At 35.8% G+C, this 20,063-nt stretch overlaps 1 protein-coding gene across 5 annotated transcripts in view; it reads left to right on the top strand.

The window, feature by feature from the left end:
* Positions 1 to 20,063, top strand: part of LEPR (leptin receptor) — a 94,070-nt gene that overhangs the window by 62,066 nt on the left and 11,941 nt on the right. For 4 of the 5 annotated variants that reach the window (XM_027537000.1, XM_027537001.1, XM_027537002.1 and 1 more), the window contains 11 exons: positions 1,141 to 1,431; positions 1,591 to 1,708; positions 4,401 to 4,600; positions 7,000 to 7,148; positions 8,218 to 8,377; positions 8,495 to 8,577; positions 13,605 to 13,821; positions 15,547 to 15,729; positions 17,132 to 17,227; positions 19,026 to 19,128; positions 19,980 to 20,055. In XM_027537000.1, coding sequence (XP_027392801.1) covers positions 1,141 to 1,431; positions 1,591 to 1,708; positions 4,401 to 4,600; positions 7,000 to 7,148; positions 8,218 to 8,377; positions 8,495 to 8,577; positions 13,605 to 13,821; positions 15,547 to 15,729; positions 17,132 to 17,227; positions 19,026 to 19,128; positions 19,980 to 20,055 — 1,676 coding nt within the window. The remainder of the gene's footprint in view (positions 1 to 1,140; positions 1,432 to 1,590; positions 1,709 to 4,400; positions 4,601 to 6,999; positions 7,149 to 8,217; positions 8,378 to 8,494; positions 8,578 to 13,604; positions 13,822 to 15,546; positions 15,730 to 17,131; positions 17,228 to 19,025; positions 19,129 to 19,979; positions 20,056 to 20,063) is intronic. The other variant, XM_027537004.1, reaches the window with a different exon arrangement.

Raw genomic sequence — 20,063 nt, 5'->3', positions numbered from 1 at the left:
TGCTATTACAGAAAAGAGAAAAATAATAAGAACTAATCAAAGTTTTTGGATTTGTTTTGAGGGTAATTCAAAGGATGTATATGGAAACAGATATTCATATTCCCTCAGCAGAAAATAGCTTACCTTAAATTTTACAACTGAAATATCCTGTTTTCGTAATGCACTATGGCAGAAATAATTTGTTCCTGTGTAAACATTCATTTACTTTTATTCTGTTTCTAATTAAAAAATAGAGACTTAACTATGGCTTCAGGTGGCGCAATGGTAAAGAATCCACTTGCCAGTGCAGGAGACATGGGTTTGATTCCTGGATCGGGAATATAAGTGGCAACCCACTCCAGTACTCTTGCCTGGAGAGTTCCATGGACAAAGGAGCCTGCAACAGTCCATTGGGTCACAGAGTCGGAGACGACTGAGCACACAAAGAAAAAGAAAATGTTTCCAGTAATAGGAGACTGAAACAGTACTACGGAATAGTGCATAGGTGTTAAGAATAATATTTTAGAGAAATATTGATTCCCCTTGTCCTCGCCACACGACACTGGCACTGAATACTTAAAATGATGTTACAGAACAGTATTTGCAGTTTTGTCTGCGTTGGTGCATCATTGATTTTACGTTTCCTAACAAGTTTTCATATTTAAAGCTTATTTCTCTACTCGCTTACTTGAAATTTTCATGTATTCAAATACGAGAAGGGCTATCACCATTTATTCTTCAGGATTTTGCTTTGTAGGGATTTGATTTGAGAACCTGCCTAAAGTTTGCTGATTCTGAAAGCAGAGTCTGATGGAAGACATGCCATGGTAGAATTAGACTATATTTCATTTTCACTAATTTTCTGCCTATCAGCAAGTGACAGTTATTCACTAAAACATATTTTATAATGAATAAATCTCTGTTCTTAGAAAATTCTGAAGGCATTTATGGGCATTCAAGTCATTTGAGAATGAGAATGCTTGGGATGCTTACTAACTATACATGAATGGACAGCTACAGTTCTGCAGTCTCTCAGCACACTCATTTTATTTGGGGCAGTATAATCCTGAATGCCTGGTGAATCCTTTTTGCGTGGTATCAATTACTTACGTGATGTTTTCTTTCTTGATCTCATATCATATCTTTCTTCCCCCATTACAGATGTCATATATTTTCCACCTAAAATTCTGACAGCGGTTGGGTCTAACATTTCTTTTCACTGTATCTATAAAAATGAAAAGAAGATCGTTTCCTCAAAAAAGATTGTTTGGTGGTTGAATTTAGCTGAGAAAATTCCTCAAAGCCAGTATGATGTTGTGGATGACCATATTAGCAAAGTTACTTTTCCCAACTTGAATGCAACCAAACCCCGAGGAAAGTTCACCTATGATGCAGTGTACTGCTGCAATGAGCAAGAGTGCCACCATCGCTATGCTGAGTTATATGTGATTGGTAAGAAGCCCAGGCTTGTCTTCTTTTTTCCCATGAGGTACACTTTTATTATGGACTCTATCTTAGAGTTCCATTGAAGATGCTAAGGAAATTGTATTTTCATTAAAAAATGTTTTGGTGTTTTTGCTTTATAGTAATATTTTAATGTGTTTTAAATAGATGTCAATATCAATATATCATGTGAAACTGATGGGTACTTAACTAAAATGACTTGCAGATGGTCACCCAATGCAATCCAATCACTTGCAGGAAGCAATTTGCAGCTGAGGTATCATAGGTATGTATTATTTTTGTTATTTTTTTTTCTGTGGATATGGTGAGATAAACATTTCTTATGAAAATGTCATGATAGTGATACTCTTGTAGTATCCTCTTTCCTCCTGAAAGAGGAAAGTAGAATATACTTAATTAGGAAATTTTTGAGGAGTTAAATAAATGGGTGATTCTTGAAAAAATTCACACACAAAAAAAGTTGTAATTTGTTTTTATGTCATTGTTTTTTCCTGATGATCAGTTAATTCTCCACAATTGCATTTAATGTGGAGAAATAATTAATGTGTAGTTAATGAATGAAATCCCCAAAACTAATGTCTATACATTTTTAATTTGACTTGGAGAATTGACTGAGGAAAATATGAAGGATTATAGAAGCCTCATATCATTTGCTGAAGATTAAGGTTTTAGAAAAAATTGGAGGTAGTGGCACAGAGATTGTGAGAGACAATATGAATGGTTTTTATAAATAGGTAAGATTATTTTTTTAATTGAACTATAGTTGATTGACAATCTTGTGCTAGTTTCAGGTGTGCTGCAAAGTGATTCAGTTATGTCTATATATATGTGTGTGTGTGTGTATCTATTCTTTTTCAGATTCTTTTCATTATAGGTTATTATAAGATACTGAATATAGTTCTCTGTGCTATATAGTAAATCCTTGTTGTTTATCTATTTTATAAATAGTAGTATGTATCTGTTAATCCCAAACTCCAAAATTATTTATTTCTTCCCTCCTTTCCCCTTTGGTAACCATAACTTTGTTTACTTCACAATGATTAAACTATTCTAGTAAAGAGTAATTTCATTTGTTCTTTACCCTTCTATGTTTTAAAAAGAATTCAAGTTTATTGTCTTCCTATAGTATTCTCCTTCTCTCTATAAATGCTTTTATCTAAAATGTGTCAGTTAGGACAAGATAGACATATTTTAATTTTTATAATACTCTTTAGTAATTATCAAGAAAGTGTATACTCTTAAACACTCCATTTGTATCAGGACTTTTAGTTTTATATCTTGTGCTCATTTATTCTTAAAATCTGAAGTTTCTACTTGAAAAATCCATTTTCTCAAATAATGTGTTCTGATCTATTCCTATTGCTACCAATCTATTCTTACGTAGTATTAGAAAAAACAGGGCAATTTCTTCATCTCTCATGTGGGAATAATAGCTGTCTTCATCTTACCTGATATGAGTACTTTAAAATCAATAGAATGTTCACTGTATACCACATTACTTTTGTAATCTCTTTACTTTCTTTCCATGACATTTTCAGTGGCATTTGTGGATGACTGTTCTCTAAGCATTTGAGTCATTTATCTTCCTAGTATTTTCAGAAGAACCATGAAACTAGCTGGTCAAGATTTTTAACCTCTCTAAGCTTCATTTTCCTTATCTGTACAATGGAACAAATAATAGGACTTGAAGGGTTTCTGTGAAAATTAATAATATCTTATTTAATTATAATTAAGTGATATGATGTCTTCTGGTAAATATTCAATAAATGTTTGTATCTATCATAATGATAACGATGCTAATCTTTGAATTCCAAGCGGACTGCTAATGTGCTTTTGTACAAGATGATGACTCCTCATCCCACTCTCTCATCTAACGTCACCCATCACAGGCTTTCACACACACATACACAAACTCACACATGGTTGTAATTTTGAGGAAATAGGAAGAAAAAGGTGTCACAAAAAATGGAAAATAAGGGACAGAAGAATATAGATTTTCCATTTTCACGTAACCTCCTTACCCCCATTCCTAAGGAAATAGTAACTGCTACTTTTAGCACTTAACTACTATATTTAAAGCAAATAATGGCAGAAGAGTTATTTCAAAGAAGAGGTGAAATGCTTTATATTCTCTAAGGTATAGTGTTGATTAGGATGTGGTGATAAAAATATTTTCTTAATTTTCTTCTCTGAGAAAATAAGTGATATATCTGACTATATGCCTGCATGCTCAGTTGTGTCCAACTCTTTGCAACCTCATGGACTGTAGCCCATCAGGCTCCTCTACCCATGGGATTCTTCAGGCAAGAATACTGGAGTGGGTGCCATTTCCTTTTCCAGAGTATCTCCCCAACTCAGAGGTTGAACCCATGTCTCCTCTGTACTGGCAGGTGAATTCTTTACCACTGGATCACTTGGGAAGCTCACCTGACTATACGATCCATATATAAGTCAAGAATTGGTATTATTTTAATTATATTGCTTTGAACTAGAATATATTAGGGAAATGTCAATTAAGATATAATTTACTATCAATTATGTTTTCAATTTGTGGTAGAATTTAAAGTGCAAGGAATTTATCTTTCTTTCCATCTCAGGAATGTCCCATTACCACTTATGATCTTTATTTTAAAAATTCAATCACTGAGCTATATTAGCATAGCTTCCAAAGTGGTGTAAGTCCTGTCTCTAATTGGATCCTTCTCTCCTTATTAGAAAATTGTCATTTACTTGAATTGCATACGCACTTACTGTCAAGCGAAATATTTAATAAATGTTTTCTATTTTAATGGAAAGATTGTAATATAGCTGGGAATTCAAAAATGCCTTTTCAATAAGAACAACTACTTTTAGATGGAGCAAAAACTGTGTATTTTAAACAACAAAGAAGTCTTCTCAGATATCTTATTGCTTTCATCATTGTTGTATACTTATTGATTATTTTTTTATCTTTTAAGGAGCAGCCTGTACTGTTCTGATGTTCCGTCTATTCATCCTGTATCTGAACCCAAAGATTGCCACTTGCAGAGAGATGGTTTTTATGAATGCATATTTCAGCCAATCTTTCTATTATCTGGCTATACAATGTGGATTAGAATTAATCACACGTTGGGCTCACTGGACTCTCCACCAGCTTGTGTCATTCCTGATTCTGTGGGTACGTCAAAAACTATATGTATGTCTTCATTTTTATTAGCAGATTTGGATTCAGACTGATTCAGGGTAACAGTTGAATTTTGCTATTTTCTGATCACACTAGATTAAAAAATTATTTTCCTATTTGCAGTGGGATTGAAAAGGCAATCAGCCTTAGACAATTTTACAATTTTTATTTTACTTATAGCACAATTTTTAACAATAGGAATATGTTTAGCACATAATTTGCTGAGTTATGTTGGTTACTGGGTTTGAAATTTGGTACTAATATTATTCTAAATAATACACTATTTTATGTTTTTTCTCAATATACATATGGCAACATCTGATGTTTTTAATTTAAAAGTTTAATTGGATGTTCTGATGGTTTTTGAAATCTGAGTAGTCATAACTCAAAGCTTAAATTTGTAAGGCTGGGTAGGAAGCAGAAGGATTCAAAATAACTCAAGTGAAATAAAGAGAAAATAATCAAGACGATGACATCCGCCATAGTATTTTAAAAAGTTATTTTTATTTCAAAGGACAAAGAGAACCCTTGGAAATTTTGGTATATTGCTCCAAGTATCACTGTGAAATCTTTGAAAAATGGCCCATTTATGATTCTCTGGCAAAGACAGTAGAGTATCTTTTGATGCTGTATACTATTTTGTTGGGAAATTATACCAAAAATTAATATTGGTCCATTGTATTTTCAGATAATTAATACATATCTGACTTCAAATCTAAATTTTATTAGATACAGGATGAAATTGTCATAATCAAAAAAGTTTTCTTTCAATATGAAGTCCCAATTAATTGATCTGCCCTCTTCAGGCCCCTCACTAGTTTGGTTCCATTTTAAGTGATTTTATCGTAAGGAGTACTTATCTGATACTAAATATTCTAGGGTAGCAAAGAACTCTTCTACACCCCTCCCCACAAACATGCACAGATACACCCTCGCATCTATTATGTGACAATTGCAACATGGATTCAGTTTGATATCTGAACAGTTTTTGATGTTACTTTTTTCAGTACTAATATAAGGCATTTAAGTTGGACTTAATATTGCCTACTATATACTAGAAGACACTGTGAAAATTCAACTTTAGGAATGACAGCTCCTCATTTTACTAGCTTTGTTAACTTGGGCTAGTTGCTTAAATGCTCCGAGACTATTTAATCATGTATAAAATGTAGAAAATTCCTTCTTCCCTAAGGTCGGTATTCTGGGGATCACGTGAACTATTGTACTTCAAATCATTCCTTGTACAAACTAGGCATTCATGGAATATATAGATGTGATGTGCACATGATTCAGTCAAGTGCAATCACAGATTTAATGCCTAAGGGTCTTTTGGAAGCTCATACTTCTTTTCTTGAGGAGGAATTATTAATACCTTTTCAAAAGGGGAAAAATATGTCATCATACTGGTTGGTGAAGAATGTCTTCTTGACATATGAAGAACTGAATAAGCATGAGATACTGAGTAATAATAAGAAAAGTTTAGGAGTTTTGGTTATCCACAGTCTGAAGAAGTATTGTGGATGAAATCTGGAGCTTCAAATGTTCACACTATAGTGATTATGCTTTGAGATATTAGTTCCCAAATACATTGAGTTTGAGTAATGTCTTTTACTATTTTTTAAAAAATCTCTTGCCATCTGGTTCTCTTTGCCTTTGTTTCTACCTTTAAAAAACTTATTTTCCTCAGACTGTAGAGAACCAAGGCTTTACTCTGCAAGACTACCTCTGACCTTAACCTAAAAATACCTTTTAACAAACAGCAGAAAAGTTTGAAACCACATGTGTGGAAATGGATGCACTGTATAGTTTTTTGCTTTTAATTAAAGTTCTATATAGAACAGAGTTTGCTATTAAATTTCTTATGTGTTCAGTATGGTATCTTTTGCATGCGGAGACAATAGCTCCATTTCTAATCAGGTCTTACTATTAATTTGGAGAGTGACATGGACAATGAATTGACCTTTTTTCAATCAATAGCTCTATTTGCAAAATAGACATAATATTTTTCTTATGTATCACATACAGTTGTAAGGAATAAAATGAGACAATGAATGAGAAAATTTTAAGAAAGAGATGTTGCTTTATAAATAGAAGGTATGGAAGGTTATTGTTGCTAAGTTGTATCTGACTCTTTATAACCATATGGACTACAACCTGTCAGGCTTCTCTGTCCATGGCATTTCCCAGGAAAGATACTGAAGTGGGTTGCCATTTCCTTCTCCAGAGTATCTTCCTGACCCAGGGATTGAACTTCCATCTCCGGCTTGGCAGCTGGATTCTTTACCACTGAGCCTCCTGGGAAGCACAATGGAAGATTATAAAATCATAATAACATTTAAAAACATTGTTACTGTTTAAATTACTGTTACATAATACTTTAAATTTTTTTCTAGTGAAACCACTGCCTCCATCCAGTGTGAAAGCAGAAATTACTGTAAAAATTGGATTATTGAAAATATCTTGGGAAAAGCCGGTCTTCCCAGAGAATAATCTTCAGTTCCAGATTCGCTATGGTTTAAGTGGAAAACAAGTACAATGGAAGGTATTTTTTACCTGGAAATTTCTTCAGCTTGCCTCACTAAATATTATTTCTTATAACTGTTTAAGAATTTTATTGCATAAGATTTATTTTACTGGCATAAAAATACATCCTCCTGTATTCTGTAGTTCTTTTTGTTAAATTTTTGTTGTTGTTCAGTCGCTCAGTCATGTCCAACTCTTGGCAATCCCACTGACTGCAGCACAACAGGCTTCCCTGTCTTCCACTATCTCCCGGAGTTTGCCTAAGTTCTATCCATTGAGCTGCTAACCCTTTCAAGGAATGAAATGTCCTGTGACTGAGCATTTCCCAAGGTGTGTTTTATAGAACATTGATCCCATAAAATGTTTCTTGAACAAAGATCACATTAAATAAAGTCTAGGAAACCTTGCATCACTAGTGTAGCATCATGATACTTTGCATGTTAAAGGTTTGGAGAAGTCCTGAATTTAAGAAACACTTGTGACTTCATTTCATCCTGTTTCTCAAACTCATTTTACCAAGGAATCTCTTTTCCTCTAACACACATATTCAATGGGACACAGTTTGGAAGCTGCTTTTATCAAACAACCGGAATGACACCCACAGTGGCAAGTGAATATATGATACCCCTTGTGTTTTGGCTTTCTGACAGCAGCCTGCAAAACCTAGAAATAGCAGGAGCTCCCATTATGTCTAGATCACAGTGATTTCAGCTGAATGTGACAGTTTACCTACTTATTGAAGAGACTGAATATCAGACAGGCCCTGTAGAGTAGGCCATATCTAACCACTAGGTTAAAATTATTAAAAGTCTGTGGACAGAGGTTAGCACTAGGGTAAGAGGGTGATTGGGAAGTGAGGTTGCAAGAGAACTCTTGTCCTACCTGGTCTTGTCATGAGATGGAAACAACAAGATGCTGAGGCAATCCTTAACTTGAAGGAACTCACATTGCAAGCCTAGTAAATTTCTAAAGTCAGAAAACACAAAGTCAGTTCTCTCTTAGTTTTGGAATAGTGTTAGAGTGTAAAATAAAATGCACCTCAGGGTTTTTAGCTACATATGTGTCTAATGATTTGACTTATTTTACAGATGTTTGAGGTATATGATGCAAAATTAAAATCTGCCAGTCTCCCAGTGCCAGACCTCTGTGCAGTCTATACTGTCCAGGTGCGCTGTAAGAGGCTAGATGGACTGGGATATTGGAGTAATTGGAGTACTCCAGCCCACACAGTTGTCATGGATGTGAAAGGTCTGTAGAGATTTTGTAAATGTGTCTTAAAAATGCCTAAGTATGTGCTTCAAATATGACTGAAAGATAATCCTTCTAAGATCATATGTACAACTTGGGCTCCTTGTCATTTTGCAGTTCCTATCAGAGGACCTGAATTTTGGAGACTAATTAGTGAAGACACCACTAAAAAAGAGAGAAATGTCACTTTGCTTTGGAAGGTATTCCTGATTTTTATGTTATTTAAAATTTTACTTTTGTATCCTGAAAGATTTGCTTCATTGTAAAAAGATTTACTCAATAATACCATCTTTTGTAAACTCTGCAATCCCAAATTTATTTCTGTTTGAAGATGTTGATTACAGAGAGTCAAGATGTAGAGTGGAGGAAGCACTGGTCTGGAGTTTGGAGACTTTAATTCTGTTTTTGGCTTGACATGGTGTAGTTAATCAGTGCTATGTTGACAGTCACTTAGACCTTTCACCCGCAGTTCCCTCATCTCTATCAACATAAGATTGGACTGGATACTATCTAGTGTTCCTTCAAGTCCAAAAAATTCCATTAGTGTTTAATCCTAACCAGAGTAAACATGGCCTTCCCTACATACCTCAAGGACATTGAGATTGTTCTTTCTGTATGATGGCAAGTATACAACAGATATTTCTAAAAACAATGAGTATAGAACTTAGCAATTTTGAAAGCATTCTTTCTCCCAAATGAATTGATTTCTGTCCCAAGTGAATGTATTTTTTTTTGTTAGAATCTTCAGGGGATACAAACATTCAGTCCTTACAAACATCATTTGTCATTAGGGAAATCCATACTAGAACAACAATAAGACACAATACATACTTTTTAGGGTGGTTAAAATCCAAAAAACTCACAATAAATTGCTGACTAGAATGTGAAGCAACAGGAACTTTTATTCTTTGCCGGCGATAATGCAAAATTGCACAACCACTTTGGAATATAGTTTGATAGATTCTTATAAAAAAACTTTGGTACTTTCATATAATGGAATAATGTGTGTGTGCTAAGTCTCTACAGTCCTGTCGACTCTTTGTAACGCTATGGACTGTAGCCCACCAGGCGCCTCTGTTCATGGGATTCTCTGGAAAACAATGAGTTGAGTGGGTTGCCATGTTCTCCTCCAGGGGATCTTCCTGACCCAGGGATCAAACCTGCATTTCTTAGCATTGGCAGGTGGGTTCTTTACCATTAGTGCTGCCTGGGAATAATATTCAGTGATAAAAAGAATATAAAGCCACAAAAGATATGGATGAGTCTTAAATGAATGTTGCTAAGTGCTAGAAGCCTGTGTAAAGGGCTACATTATAATTCCACTTAGATGACGTTCAAGAAAAGATAGATGTAACTATCAGATCAGATCAGTCACTCAGTCGTGTCCGACTCTTTGCGACCCCATGAACTGCAGCATGCCAGGCTTCCCTGTCCATCACCAACTCCTGGAGTTCACTGAGACTCACGTCCATCGAGTCAGTGATGCCATCCAGCCATCTCATCCTCTGTCGTCCCCTTCTCCTCTTGCCCCCAATCCCTCCCAGCATCAGAGTCTTTTCCAATGAGTCAACTCTTTGCATGAGGTGGCCAAAGTACTGGAGTTTCAGCTTTAGCATCATTCCTTCCAAAGAAATCCCAGGGCTGATCTTCAGAATGGACTGGTTGGATCTCCTTGCAGTCCAAGGGACTCTCAAGAGTCTTCTCCAACACCACAGTTCAAAAGCATCAATTCTTTGGCACTCAGCCTTCTTCATAGTCCAACTCTCACATCCATACATGACCACAGGAAAAACCATAGCCTTGACTAGACGGACCTTTGTTGGCAAAGTAAGTCTCTGCTTTTGAATATGCTATCCAGGTTGGTCATAACTTTCCTTCCAAGGAGTAAGCGTCTTTTAGTTTCATGGCTGCAGTCACCATCTGCAGTGATTTTGGAGCCCAGAAAAATAAAGTCTGACACTGTTTCCACTGTTTCCCCATCTATTTCCCATGAAGTGATGTAACTATAGAGACAGCAAAAAGATCAATGGTTTCCAGGTGTTTGGTTGATGGGGAAATGTTTGAATGGGTGAAGAACAGGGGATTTTTTATGATGGTGAAATTATTTGGTATAATATTGTCCTAGTGAGTACATGCTGCTGCTGCTAAGTCACTTCAGTCGTGTCCGACTCTGTGCGACCCCATAGATGGCAGCCTACCAGGCTCCCCCGTCCCTGGGATTCTCCAGGCAAGAACATTGGAGTGGGTTGCCATTTCCTTCTCTAGTGTGTGAAAGTGAAAAGTGAAAGTGAAGTCGCTCAGTCGTGTCTGACTCTTAGCGACCCCATGGACTGCAGCCTACCAAACTCCTCCGTCCATGGGATTTTCCAGGCAAGAGTACTGGAGTGGGGTACCATTGCCTTCTCCGAATGGAAGATTATTCAGCACTAAAAAGAAATGAGCTATCAAAGTCATAAAAAGGCATGAAGGAACCTCAAATTTAGTATGACTAAATTTAAAAAGACAATATGAAATGGCTATGTACAGTATAATTCCAACACTACTAAGTGCTGCATAGCCTTATGTATTTCTAAAAATTCATAAAACCCTATAGCATAAAGAGAAAACCTTAATGTATGCAAATTAAAGAGAAATCATTAGGAGGCTGGAGAATCCTAGAATGGAGTTCAGGCTGCAACAAGAGAATCTAACTGTACTACAAGTGTATGAAACAACCTCACTGAAGGAGTTGGGAAAAAAGGTCCAGGCCTAGGCAACCTTTTTAATGAGTAGATTTTTAAGAATGAAGTCAAAAGGAACTATACATAACCACTGTATTCTAGTTGGTAAAGTCATTTTTCTCACAAGGTATGGGTTAACAGTTTTGGTATCATTCAGTTCAGTTCAGTTCAGTCGCTCAGTTGTGTCTGACTCTTTGTGACCCCATGAATCGCAGCACGCCAGGCCTCCCTGTCCATCACCAACTCCCAGAGTTCACTCAGACTCACGTCCATCGAGTCAGTGATGCCATCCAGCCATCTCATCCTCTGTCATCCCCTTCTCCTCCTGCCCCCAACCCCTCCCAGCATCAGAGTCTTTTCCAATGAGTCAACTCTTTGCATGAGGTGGCCAAAGTACTGGAGTTTCAGCTTTAGCATCATTCCTTAGATATATAAATTGGAATTGAACAATTAAGTACTGGATGATGGGTGGTAAGAAGGACTCAAGTTTGTTACTGTTTAACTGATTATAGATAAGCAAAGAATGATCCATGTGGTAATGGGCTAGGGTATGAACTCATGTTTAGCTTAATATGGATACAGATAGATTCACATAGAAATTTTCAGTGGGAAGAACCTCCAACCAAGAATACTCTACCCAGCAAGACTCTTGTTCAGATTTGATGGAGAAATCAAAAGCTTTCCAGGCAAGCAAAAGTTAAGAGAATTCAGCAATATCAAGTCAGCTTTATAACAAATGATAAAAGAGGTTCTCTAGGCAGGAATCACAAGTGAAGGAAAAGACCTACACAAAATAAACCCTAAACAATTAAGAAAATGGTAATAGATCATACATATCAATAATTACCTTAATGTAAATGGGTTAAATGCACCAACCAAAAGACAAACTGGCTGGGCGGATGAAAACATATGCATGTATGCACTTCCACTTACCATATCACTCTGCTTAACCCCCTAAATTGTATGTAATTATTTTATATTGTTAGGTTAATTATGTTTCCATTACAGCTTGTAATTATAGTTCTCTTTTCTCTTTTGTCTGGCTATTGATTGAGAAATTTTCATAGATATGTGTGTATATAGATATAATACACACACATGCATTTCCTTAATCTGTCAACCGAGAAAGCCATATTCTGGTAGTAAGCAACATTCTCAGATTTGTTTCTAGTACTATTCTCCAATAAAGAAACTAAGGCTCTGTGAAAAAATGCTTGGTAATAGGTCTGGGGCAGGAAATACACAAGATGAGCCTAGAGTAACTTGCAGGACTAGAAAGTAAGGAAGTTTACCATCAATTTTACTTGAGGGTTACAAAAGTAAACATTTGTATATGAAAACTGACAGGTTGTTTAAAAACAAAATGCAACATAGGTATGATTTTTCATTTATTTCTTGCTGTGCTGTGCTTAGTCGCTCAGTGGTGTCCAACTCTTTGTGACCCCATGGACTGTAGCCTGCCAGGCTCCTCTATTCATGGGGATTCTCCAGGCAAGGAGTGGGTTGCCATGCCTTCCTCCAGGGGACTTTCCCAACCCAGGGATTGAACCCAGGTCTCCCATGTTGCAGGCGGATACTTTACCGTCTGAGCCACCAGGGAAGCCCTTATTTCTTGCAGTGGCTGCTAATATCTTCTCACCACCTACCCAGGTTCTTCCAAGACCTGCAGGGATATAGTTATGTGTGTTTGTATTTATGTTTCTCAATTTCTGACTTTTAGAAGAAGAATCTCAATGACAAAAAATGAGAAGCACTGCTCTAGTCTGTTGTGTAGTGTCAAGCTTGCTAAAGGCTGACAAGGTATTAGTAGCACTTAAATCTTACCTGAAACAGGTGAAGGTGATGGCAAAGTGGGATGTATTGTTAATGCTCTGTAGGATGGAAGGATAGAATTGTACTAAGAATGTATTTTACACTGGCATCTCGGTGACCTGGTATGATTTTTTTAACTACAAGACAGATGTTCTGGGGTGCCTTGTACACTGTCCTGATGCTCTCTGTGACTTGTAGTGTCAGCATGTCATGGGAAGAAAAAAAAATGACCAGTCTTACTAAGATTGATAGAAGTGGTGATTAATTTCTTTTCAGCTCTTTCTCATTTCTGCTTTACAGAAACAAAGGGTTACTCCTTTTTTTTTTGCTTTTTAGATGAAGAAATGCTCAACTCCCCATTAGTCTTTCTTTTCTCTAAAATTAGAGTGAAACTTCCTGGTAGAAAAGTATCCTATTTATAATCCATACTTCATTATCTTCAAGTGATTTATTCTCTGAGTCTTAAAGAAAAAAAAATCCATAAGGAGAAAACAAGTTTCCCATGTTCCATAGTCACCCAGACAGCTTCAGGGAGACTGTCAGAGCAGCCCACACTTCAGCCTTGAATTCATCAGAGGTTGCTCTGGTCTGGCCCCTGCCTACCAATGGGAAATGTTTAATCAGAGTTCCAGGAGCTTGGCTTGTATAAAAAGCACTGTAGCCCTTCAGCTAATCAACTTTTGTGTTTATTGTAGCCCCTGATGAAAAATGACTCATTGTGCAGTGTAAGAAGATATGTGGTAAAACATCATACTTCCCACAATGGAACGTGGTTGGAAGATGTGGGAAACCACACTAAACTCACTTTCCTTTGGACAGAGCAAGCACATTCTGTTATGGTGCTGGCCATCAATTCAATTGGTGCTTCTTCTGCAAATTTTAATTTAACATTCTCACGGGCTATCAGCAAAGGTAAGAAAAGGTATAGGGTATTAAACCTGTGCTCCTTTTAATATTTAATCTTTGCAAACCCCTCCCATTCTAAATGATCTTCCAAGAAGCTTACAATTCCCTGAATCAGTCTCTTTTTTACCTTTTATCTCTGTTTTGTCTAAAAAACAATGTAAGTGTATATCCTGATTATGTGATGTGGTCCTTGGGTTTTCACATGGTAGAACATTGTTGAAATAGTATTGTAATAAATGTGAATGTTCTGATAAATCTAAAACTTAAAACTTCTGGGCCAATGGGGGTTGTAGGTGAATGAATCTCTCTCTCTCTCTTTATATATGTATATACATATGCATATAATGAGTCCATATATATACACACACATATATTAATAGGTAAAATACACATGTGTGTGTCATATATACTACATATATATATATATGTGATAGTATAACATTAGATAGGTACAAGTAATTGCTTAGATTTGAAAATAACTTGTATTTCATTTAATATGTGATGAACCCTCATATTAATTTTGATATATTTGATTAATCAAGGAATTAAGAACCACTTTATATAGGAGCTTGTATAGTATATTCAAAGTATAATTTTTAATGAAAAATTCAAATTTCACTTCCCTCTACTAATCATGTACCTTCCTGAAATATTTGCTTATTGCTTTACTTAGATGTGTCCTATCCTTTTTTTTAGTTCTCAGAATACTTTCTACCTTTTCTATGGTATTTTATATCCTGCCTTGTATAGTAATTACTTGTGTACATATAGTGTAAACTTTATGTAAGTTTCACAGCATTTGCACTGTATTTTACACTTAAATATTCTCAATCAATATGTTCTATTAATAGAAATATTTGTTTAATGCTGCACTATGCTAGGTGGTAGAAATTCGAATGTGGGTAAAATTATAATGGTCTCACAGACTTTAATATGTGAGATGAGACAGACTTTAGTCAAATAATCGTATAAGTTAATGCCTATTTACAAACTGAGATGCATGTTCCTAGGAAAGGAATATAATTTTATAAAAGAAAAAATATAGGAGCCTAAACCAGTATTGAGGGTCAGAGAAGTTTTCTTGAGGATGCGGTATAGGAATTAAACTTCCATGAAAGGTGGGAAGAAGAGCTCCCCTGAGAGAGGAACAGTCTGACCGAAAATCCTGCGGTCCAGGAGGGGACATGAAGGAGGATCACCAGGGGCGCACGTGCGCGCATGCGTGTGTGTGTGTGTGTGTGTGTGTGTGTGTGTGTGTGCAGCAAAGCCGACAGATGTGCTGAGACACGGCCCTTGGGGCATTGTAGGTATGATGAGAATTTTGTCCTCACTTGTGGAAGTCTGGAGGTTTTGAAGTGGGACTCTGTACAGAGGGTGTTAAAATGATTAGTTTTATACTTTGAAAGCATGATTCCATCAATGGGAGAGAAGAGTTAGGGGGAATTAGGATGATTAATAGGCATGTACATTACTACAGAAGAGAACATCTTTTGACCATATCCAATCTGGATTTTAGGTAGAATCTTATTTATCGATAGCATGTATTTCCACATCTCTCTGCTTATATGACTTCTGTGATACAAAAATAATTGCCATGTTTTATATTTATTTGTGTAAATATCTGCTTTCTCTTCCTTCTTCCTTTTTCACTAAGTTTTATGTTTCTAAAGACAATTTGGAGATTTTCATTCATTTTGAAGTTAAAAATAAATTTTCTTCTTTTCCCCTCAGTAAATATCGTGCAGTCACTCAGTGCTTACCCTTTAAACAGCAGTTGTGTAATTCTTTCCTGGATGCTGTCACCCAGCGATTACAATCTGATGTATTTTATTCTTGAGTGGAAAATTCTTAATGAAGACAGTGAAATTAAATGGCTTAGAATCCCTTCCTCTGTTAAGAAGTATTATGTCCATGGTAAGCTTACTGTATTTTGATAAGTTTTTCCTATGAGTTAATATGACTCTACAGATTATTAATTCAAATAACACAGTTAATGGAAACTTCAAAAATATAGATAATCCATATTATTACCTTTAATTCTGTCACCTTGTCACCAGCATTTAATTCTATTTCATTTGTTTTTCACTTAAATATTTATAGTTGTAATCATATTGTATCATTTATAACTTTTCTTCTGGTTGGTTCCTTTGATATATCACAAACATGTTTCTATTTTATCTCTAATCCTTTAACCATCATTAATGATTATATAGCATTTTACTACAAAATATACTTAAACCATTTATTTATTTGAGAACTTTTATGTTGCATCCAGTTTAACCTTTTAAAAAAAAATGAGTTTTAACAGCTTTTGATATCTACTGCCAGATTGTTTTCCCAAATTGTATACCAACTTATGATGCCACTAACAATGAGTGGGAGGGCCAGGCTGAAGGTCTGATGAATAATTTCCCAAAAGTAGACCAGTTATCCTGTAAGGTGAATAAAGTACACAATGTAAGCGCACAGTACAGAATCTCCAAGTCTGAGTAAGCTTTAAGCAGGGACGCTAAGGATTGCTGTAGTGCTATTTACAGTGTTATCCCAAGGCTCATACTTTTCATTCCAAGACCCTAGAATTTAGCATCAGAGTAAAGAGAAACAAATGACTGATGGAGAACTACATTCAATTCATTATTACTGTTGTCCAGGTGGTTACTCTATGCTTCAAAGGGATTTATCTCTCGTGGAGTAATATTTGTGTGTCATTAGCATTTGTGAAAATGATAGATCACCGATAGATCCATTTTGAGCTTTGCTATGGAGATGGTCATCTTCCGTAGATCTAGACACCTGGATATGTACAAAGATTCCTGGTCCCCATTCCCAAGTTCTTTACATAGGATTTCCTAAGACTTTAATCTCCCAACTCCCTTGAACAGAGAAGCTGAGTAAACTGAATTCCTATGGAAAGGGAATATTGCTGGCTTTGATCTGGTGGGAAAAGAGGTAGAGCAGATTGTCCAGGAAAGGGAAATGGAACAGCTCATACAGCCCGAACTTGAACAAACTGACTGTCGCTGGAACATGCCTTTGAAAAATTGCAATTTTCTATCTCTGGGTAAAATTTTTAAAACATTATTTGGAAAATTATTGGTGTTACTAGGAGAATTTAGAGTGCTCAGATTCTCTTTGAAACTCCCCAATTATATTTCAGTCCATAGATAGCAGTCATCAGTTTTCAATCCAGTTTCAATCAATGAATCATCAGTTTTATATGCATGAAAATATGAGTCACTTAAAACTTTTATATAGATTTCACTCATTAATATTAATTCAGTAGGGATGACTCTTTAAAATATTTTTTTCTCCTCAGATTATTTTATCCCCATTGAGAAATATCAGTTCAGTCTTTACCCAATATTTACGGAAGGAGTAGGGAAACCGAAGATAATTAATAGTTTTGCTCAAGGTAAAAATTTTTACTTTTAGTTTCCTTTTACACAGATATGTGATTTCTTCCTTAGTTAGCAATAATGCTGCCATCTGATTATTCTCTTTCTGATGGAATCATGGAAGAGCCCAGAGTCTTCTGTAGATGTGTCATGGGTGACTGTATTAAGGGTATATGGTTCCATGGTGTCATTAAGAATAATCAGGCACGATATTGTGTTTCTGTATTGGTAAGTAAAACTTTCAGTCTCAAATTGGGTAGAAAGTTGATTGCTATTTGGTCGCTAAGTTGTCTCCAACTCTTTGTAACCCCATGGACTGCATCACGCCAGGCTTCCCTGTCCTTCACTATCTCCCAAAGTTTGCTCAAACTCATGTCCATTGAGTCAGTGATGCCATCCAACCATATCATCCTGTTACCCACTTCTCCTCTTGCTGTCAATCTTTCCCAGCGTCAGAGTCTCTTCTAATGAGTCTGCTCTTCACATCAGAAAGTTGATGGAAACAAAAATGGAAATACCCAGCTATGCCACAAAGTATATCATCATAAAGGTTAATTGAAAAAATATTAATTTGCTGCACAATTAATATAAACACACCTACCCCAAACAATAAGCTTTGACATACTTATGGAGTCTTTAAATTTTCATCATCTTCTAAGGAAAATTTTTCTGAAAATAAAACTGGAGAGACAGGTATAGAAGAAAGTTCACTGGGTGTCATATTTCTAACTCATCTTACTGTACTTGGAGCGGGAAGATTTTTATTTTACTATTATTTTTCAAGTTGTTTTAAAATCTAAGCAACCCAATAATGAAGTTTCAAGAGAGAAATATTTTACTTGGTTTTAGAAGTAAAATAATTATATATAACTTCATTCATGTACTGTTCAACAAATATATATTGAACACTGTTCTAAGCATTGGGGATTGAATATTGAACATCAGTCTGTGCCCTAAATGGAGCTTAAACTCCAGTACTCAAATGACAGACAATAAACAAATAATATAGTCTCATATAGAAATAAGTATATGAAATTAAAATAAAAGTAAAATGAAGGGATAGAGTTAAAATGTGGTGCTTTAGTGTGTGTGTTAGTCGCTCAATCATGTCCTACTCTTTGTGACCCAATGGACTTTAGCCCACCAGGCTCCTCTGTCCATGGAATTTTCCAGGCAAGAATACTGGAGTAGGTTGCCGTTTGTTTCCTTCTCCAAGGGATCTTCCCAATTCAGGAATTGAATCCAGGTCTACCCACACTGCAGGCATATTCTTTACTGTCTGAGCAGTAATGGTGGCCAAAAATGATGGTCTTTTTCTCTAAGAAGGTGGTAAGTCCTGCAAGGACAAAGGGGAAGAACATTTGAGCAAGGGGACAGCAAGTGCAAAGACCCTGAAGAGTGAGCATGCTTGGTGGTTCAAGAAGCAACAAAGAAGTCAATGTGTCTGAAGTGAACAAGATAGAAGTTGATGGGTCTTGTAGAATGCCTTCTCCAGAAGCAGATGACTGATGCAGAGAGCCATCATAACAACTTTAACTGACACTTTGATTCATATAATTGAAAAGTGATCAGATGGAGAGAGCTGGCAAATAAATACTTTTGAGAAAATGGTTTGCTACATTACAAGAAGCATAACTCTGAACAAAATAGTAATTATTTTATGATCAAAGCTATGCTTATGTCTTTCTGATTTTGGTATCTTTAAAGGTCATTCAGATTTACGATGAAATCAGAAAAGGGTATGTTATGATTTTTGATACAGAAATTACTTACTTCCTCAAGATTTTGAGTTGTGTGATTTTTTTTCTTTTTCAGATGATGAAAAACACCAGCATGATGCAGATCTATATGTAATCGTGCCAATAATAATTTCCTCCTCAATCTTATTGCTTGGAATATTGTCAGTGTCACATCAAAGGTATTGTATGTGGTGTTAAAAATCTCAAGCATATTTAAACCATTTTAAACCCAAATCAGAAACACTAAAATATGCTAAATATTTTATATGTATTCAGTATATAATAAGATGGCATAAGAAGAAAAAGGATTCCTTATTTCAGGAATCCACACTGCATTTTGCTAGCACACATAAGCCTCAGGGAAGAAATTAGATTTTTAATAAAACTATATACATTCATGAAATAACAAGCTTATAACAGAAAAGCCTAGGCAGTATATTCATAGAGGTGACAGGAATGGCTTTCAGAATTGTAAATCTAGGTTGAGGACTTTTAGTTGCGAAAATTTATTTGGAACAGTCAATTCACTTATGGTTAGTAAACATTACGCTTTTTAAATTTTAGCACTGTGTGGCTCCCTTCTGTCTCATTTGAACTGCTTGAATGGTTCTTTATGTGCGCCATCACTCTGTGCTGAGAGGTCCAGAACACTGAGGTTATTTCACATGTGGCAAATCTCTACAGAAAGTTTTGTCTTCTAGCAGTGAAGAGGGAAAAGTGATTTTAGAATCTGAATTCATCTTCCAATCAAGTGAGCTGATGGGGCCTGTGCAAAGTATTTAGCACAGGGCTAGGCATACAGTTTTCAATAAATGTTAGCTATTTTTTTAATTATTATTATAGTGATCATTAACTTTGGTCTAGACATAAAGTTGGTAGAAATCTTCCTGTGATGGCATATGAAAGGAAATTTGATCCTACTGTGGCATAACCAGTCTGGTAGACTTAGTTTCTAGTTGGTCGCTTATAAACTGTTAACATTTTCAATGTGAATGTTCTCTAATTCTAATGCCTTGTTTATCCTTTGTAGAATGAAAAAGTTGTTTTGGGAAGATGTTCCAAACCCCAAGAACTGTTCCTGGGCACAAGGACTTAATTTTCAGAAGGTCCTTTT

This window comes from Bos indicus x Bos taurus, chromosome 3 (assembly GCF_003369695.1).
Source record: "Bos indicus x Bos taurus breed Angus x Brahman F1 hybrid chromosome 3, Bos_hybrid_MaternalHap_v2.0, whole genome shotgun sequence".
Taxonomy (NCBI): domain Eukaryota; kingdom Metazoa; phylum Chordata; class Mammalia; order Artiodactyla; family Bovidae; genus Bos; species Bos indicus x Bos taurus.
This window is presented reverse-complemented; position numbering and strand designations above follow the sequence as displayed.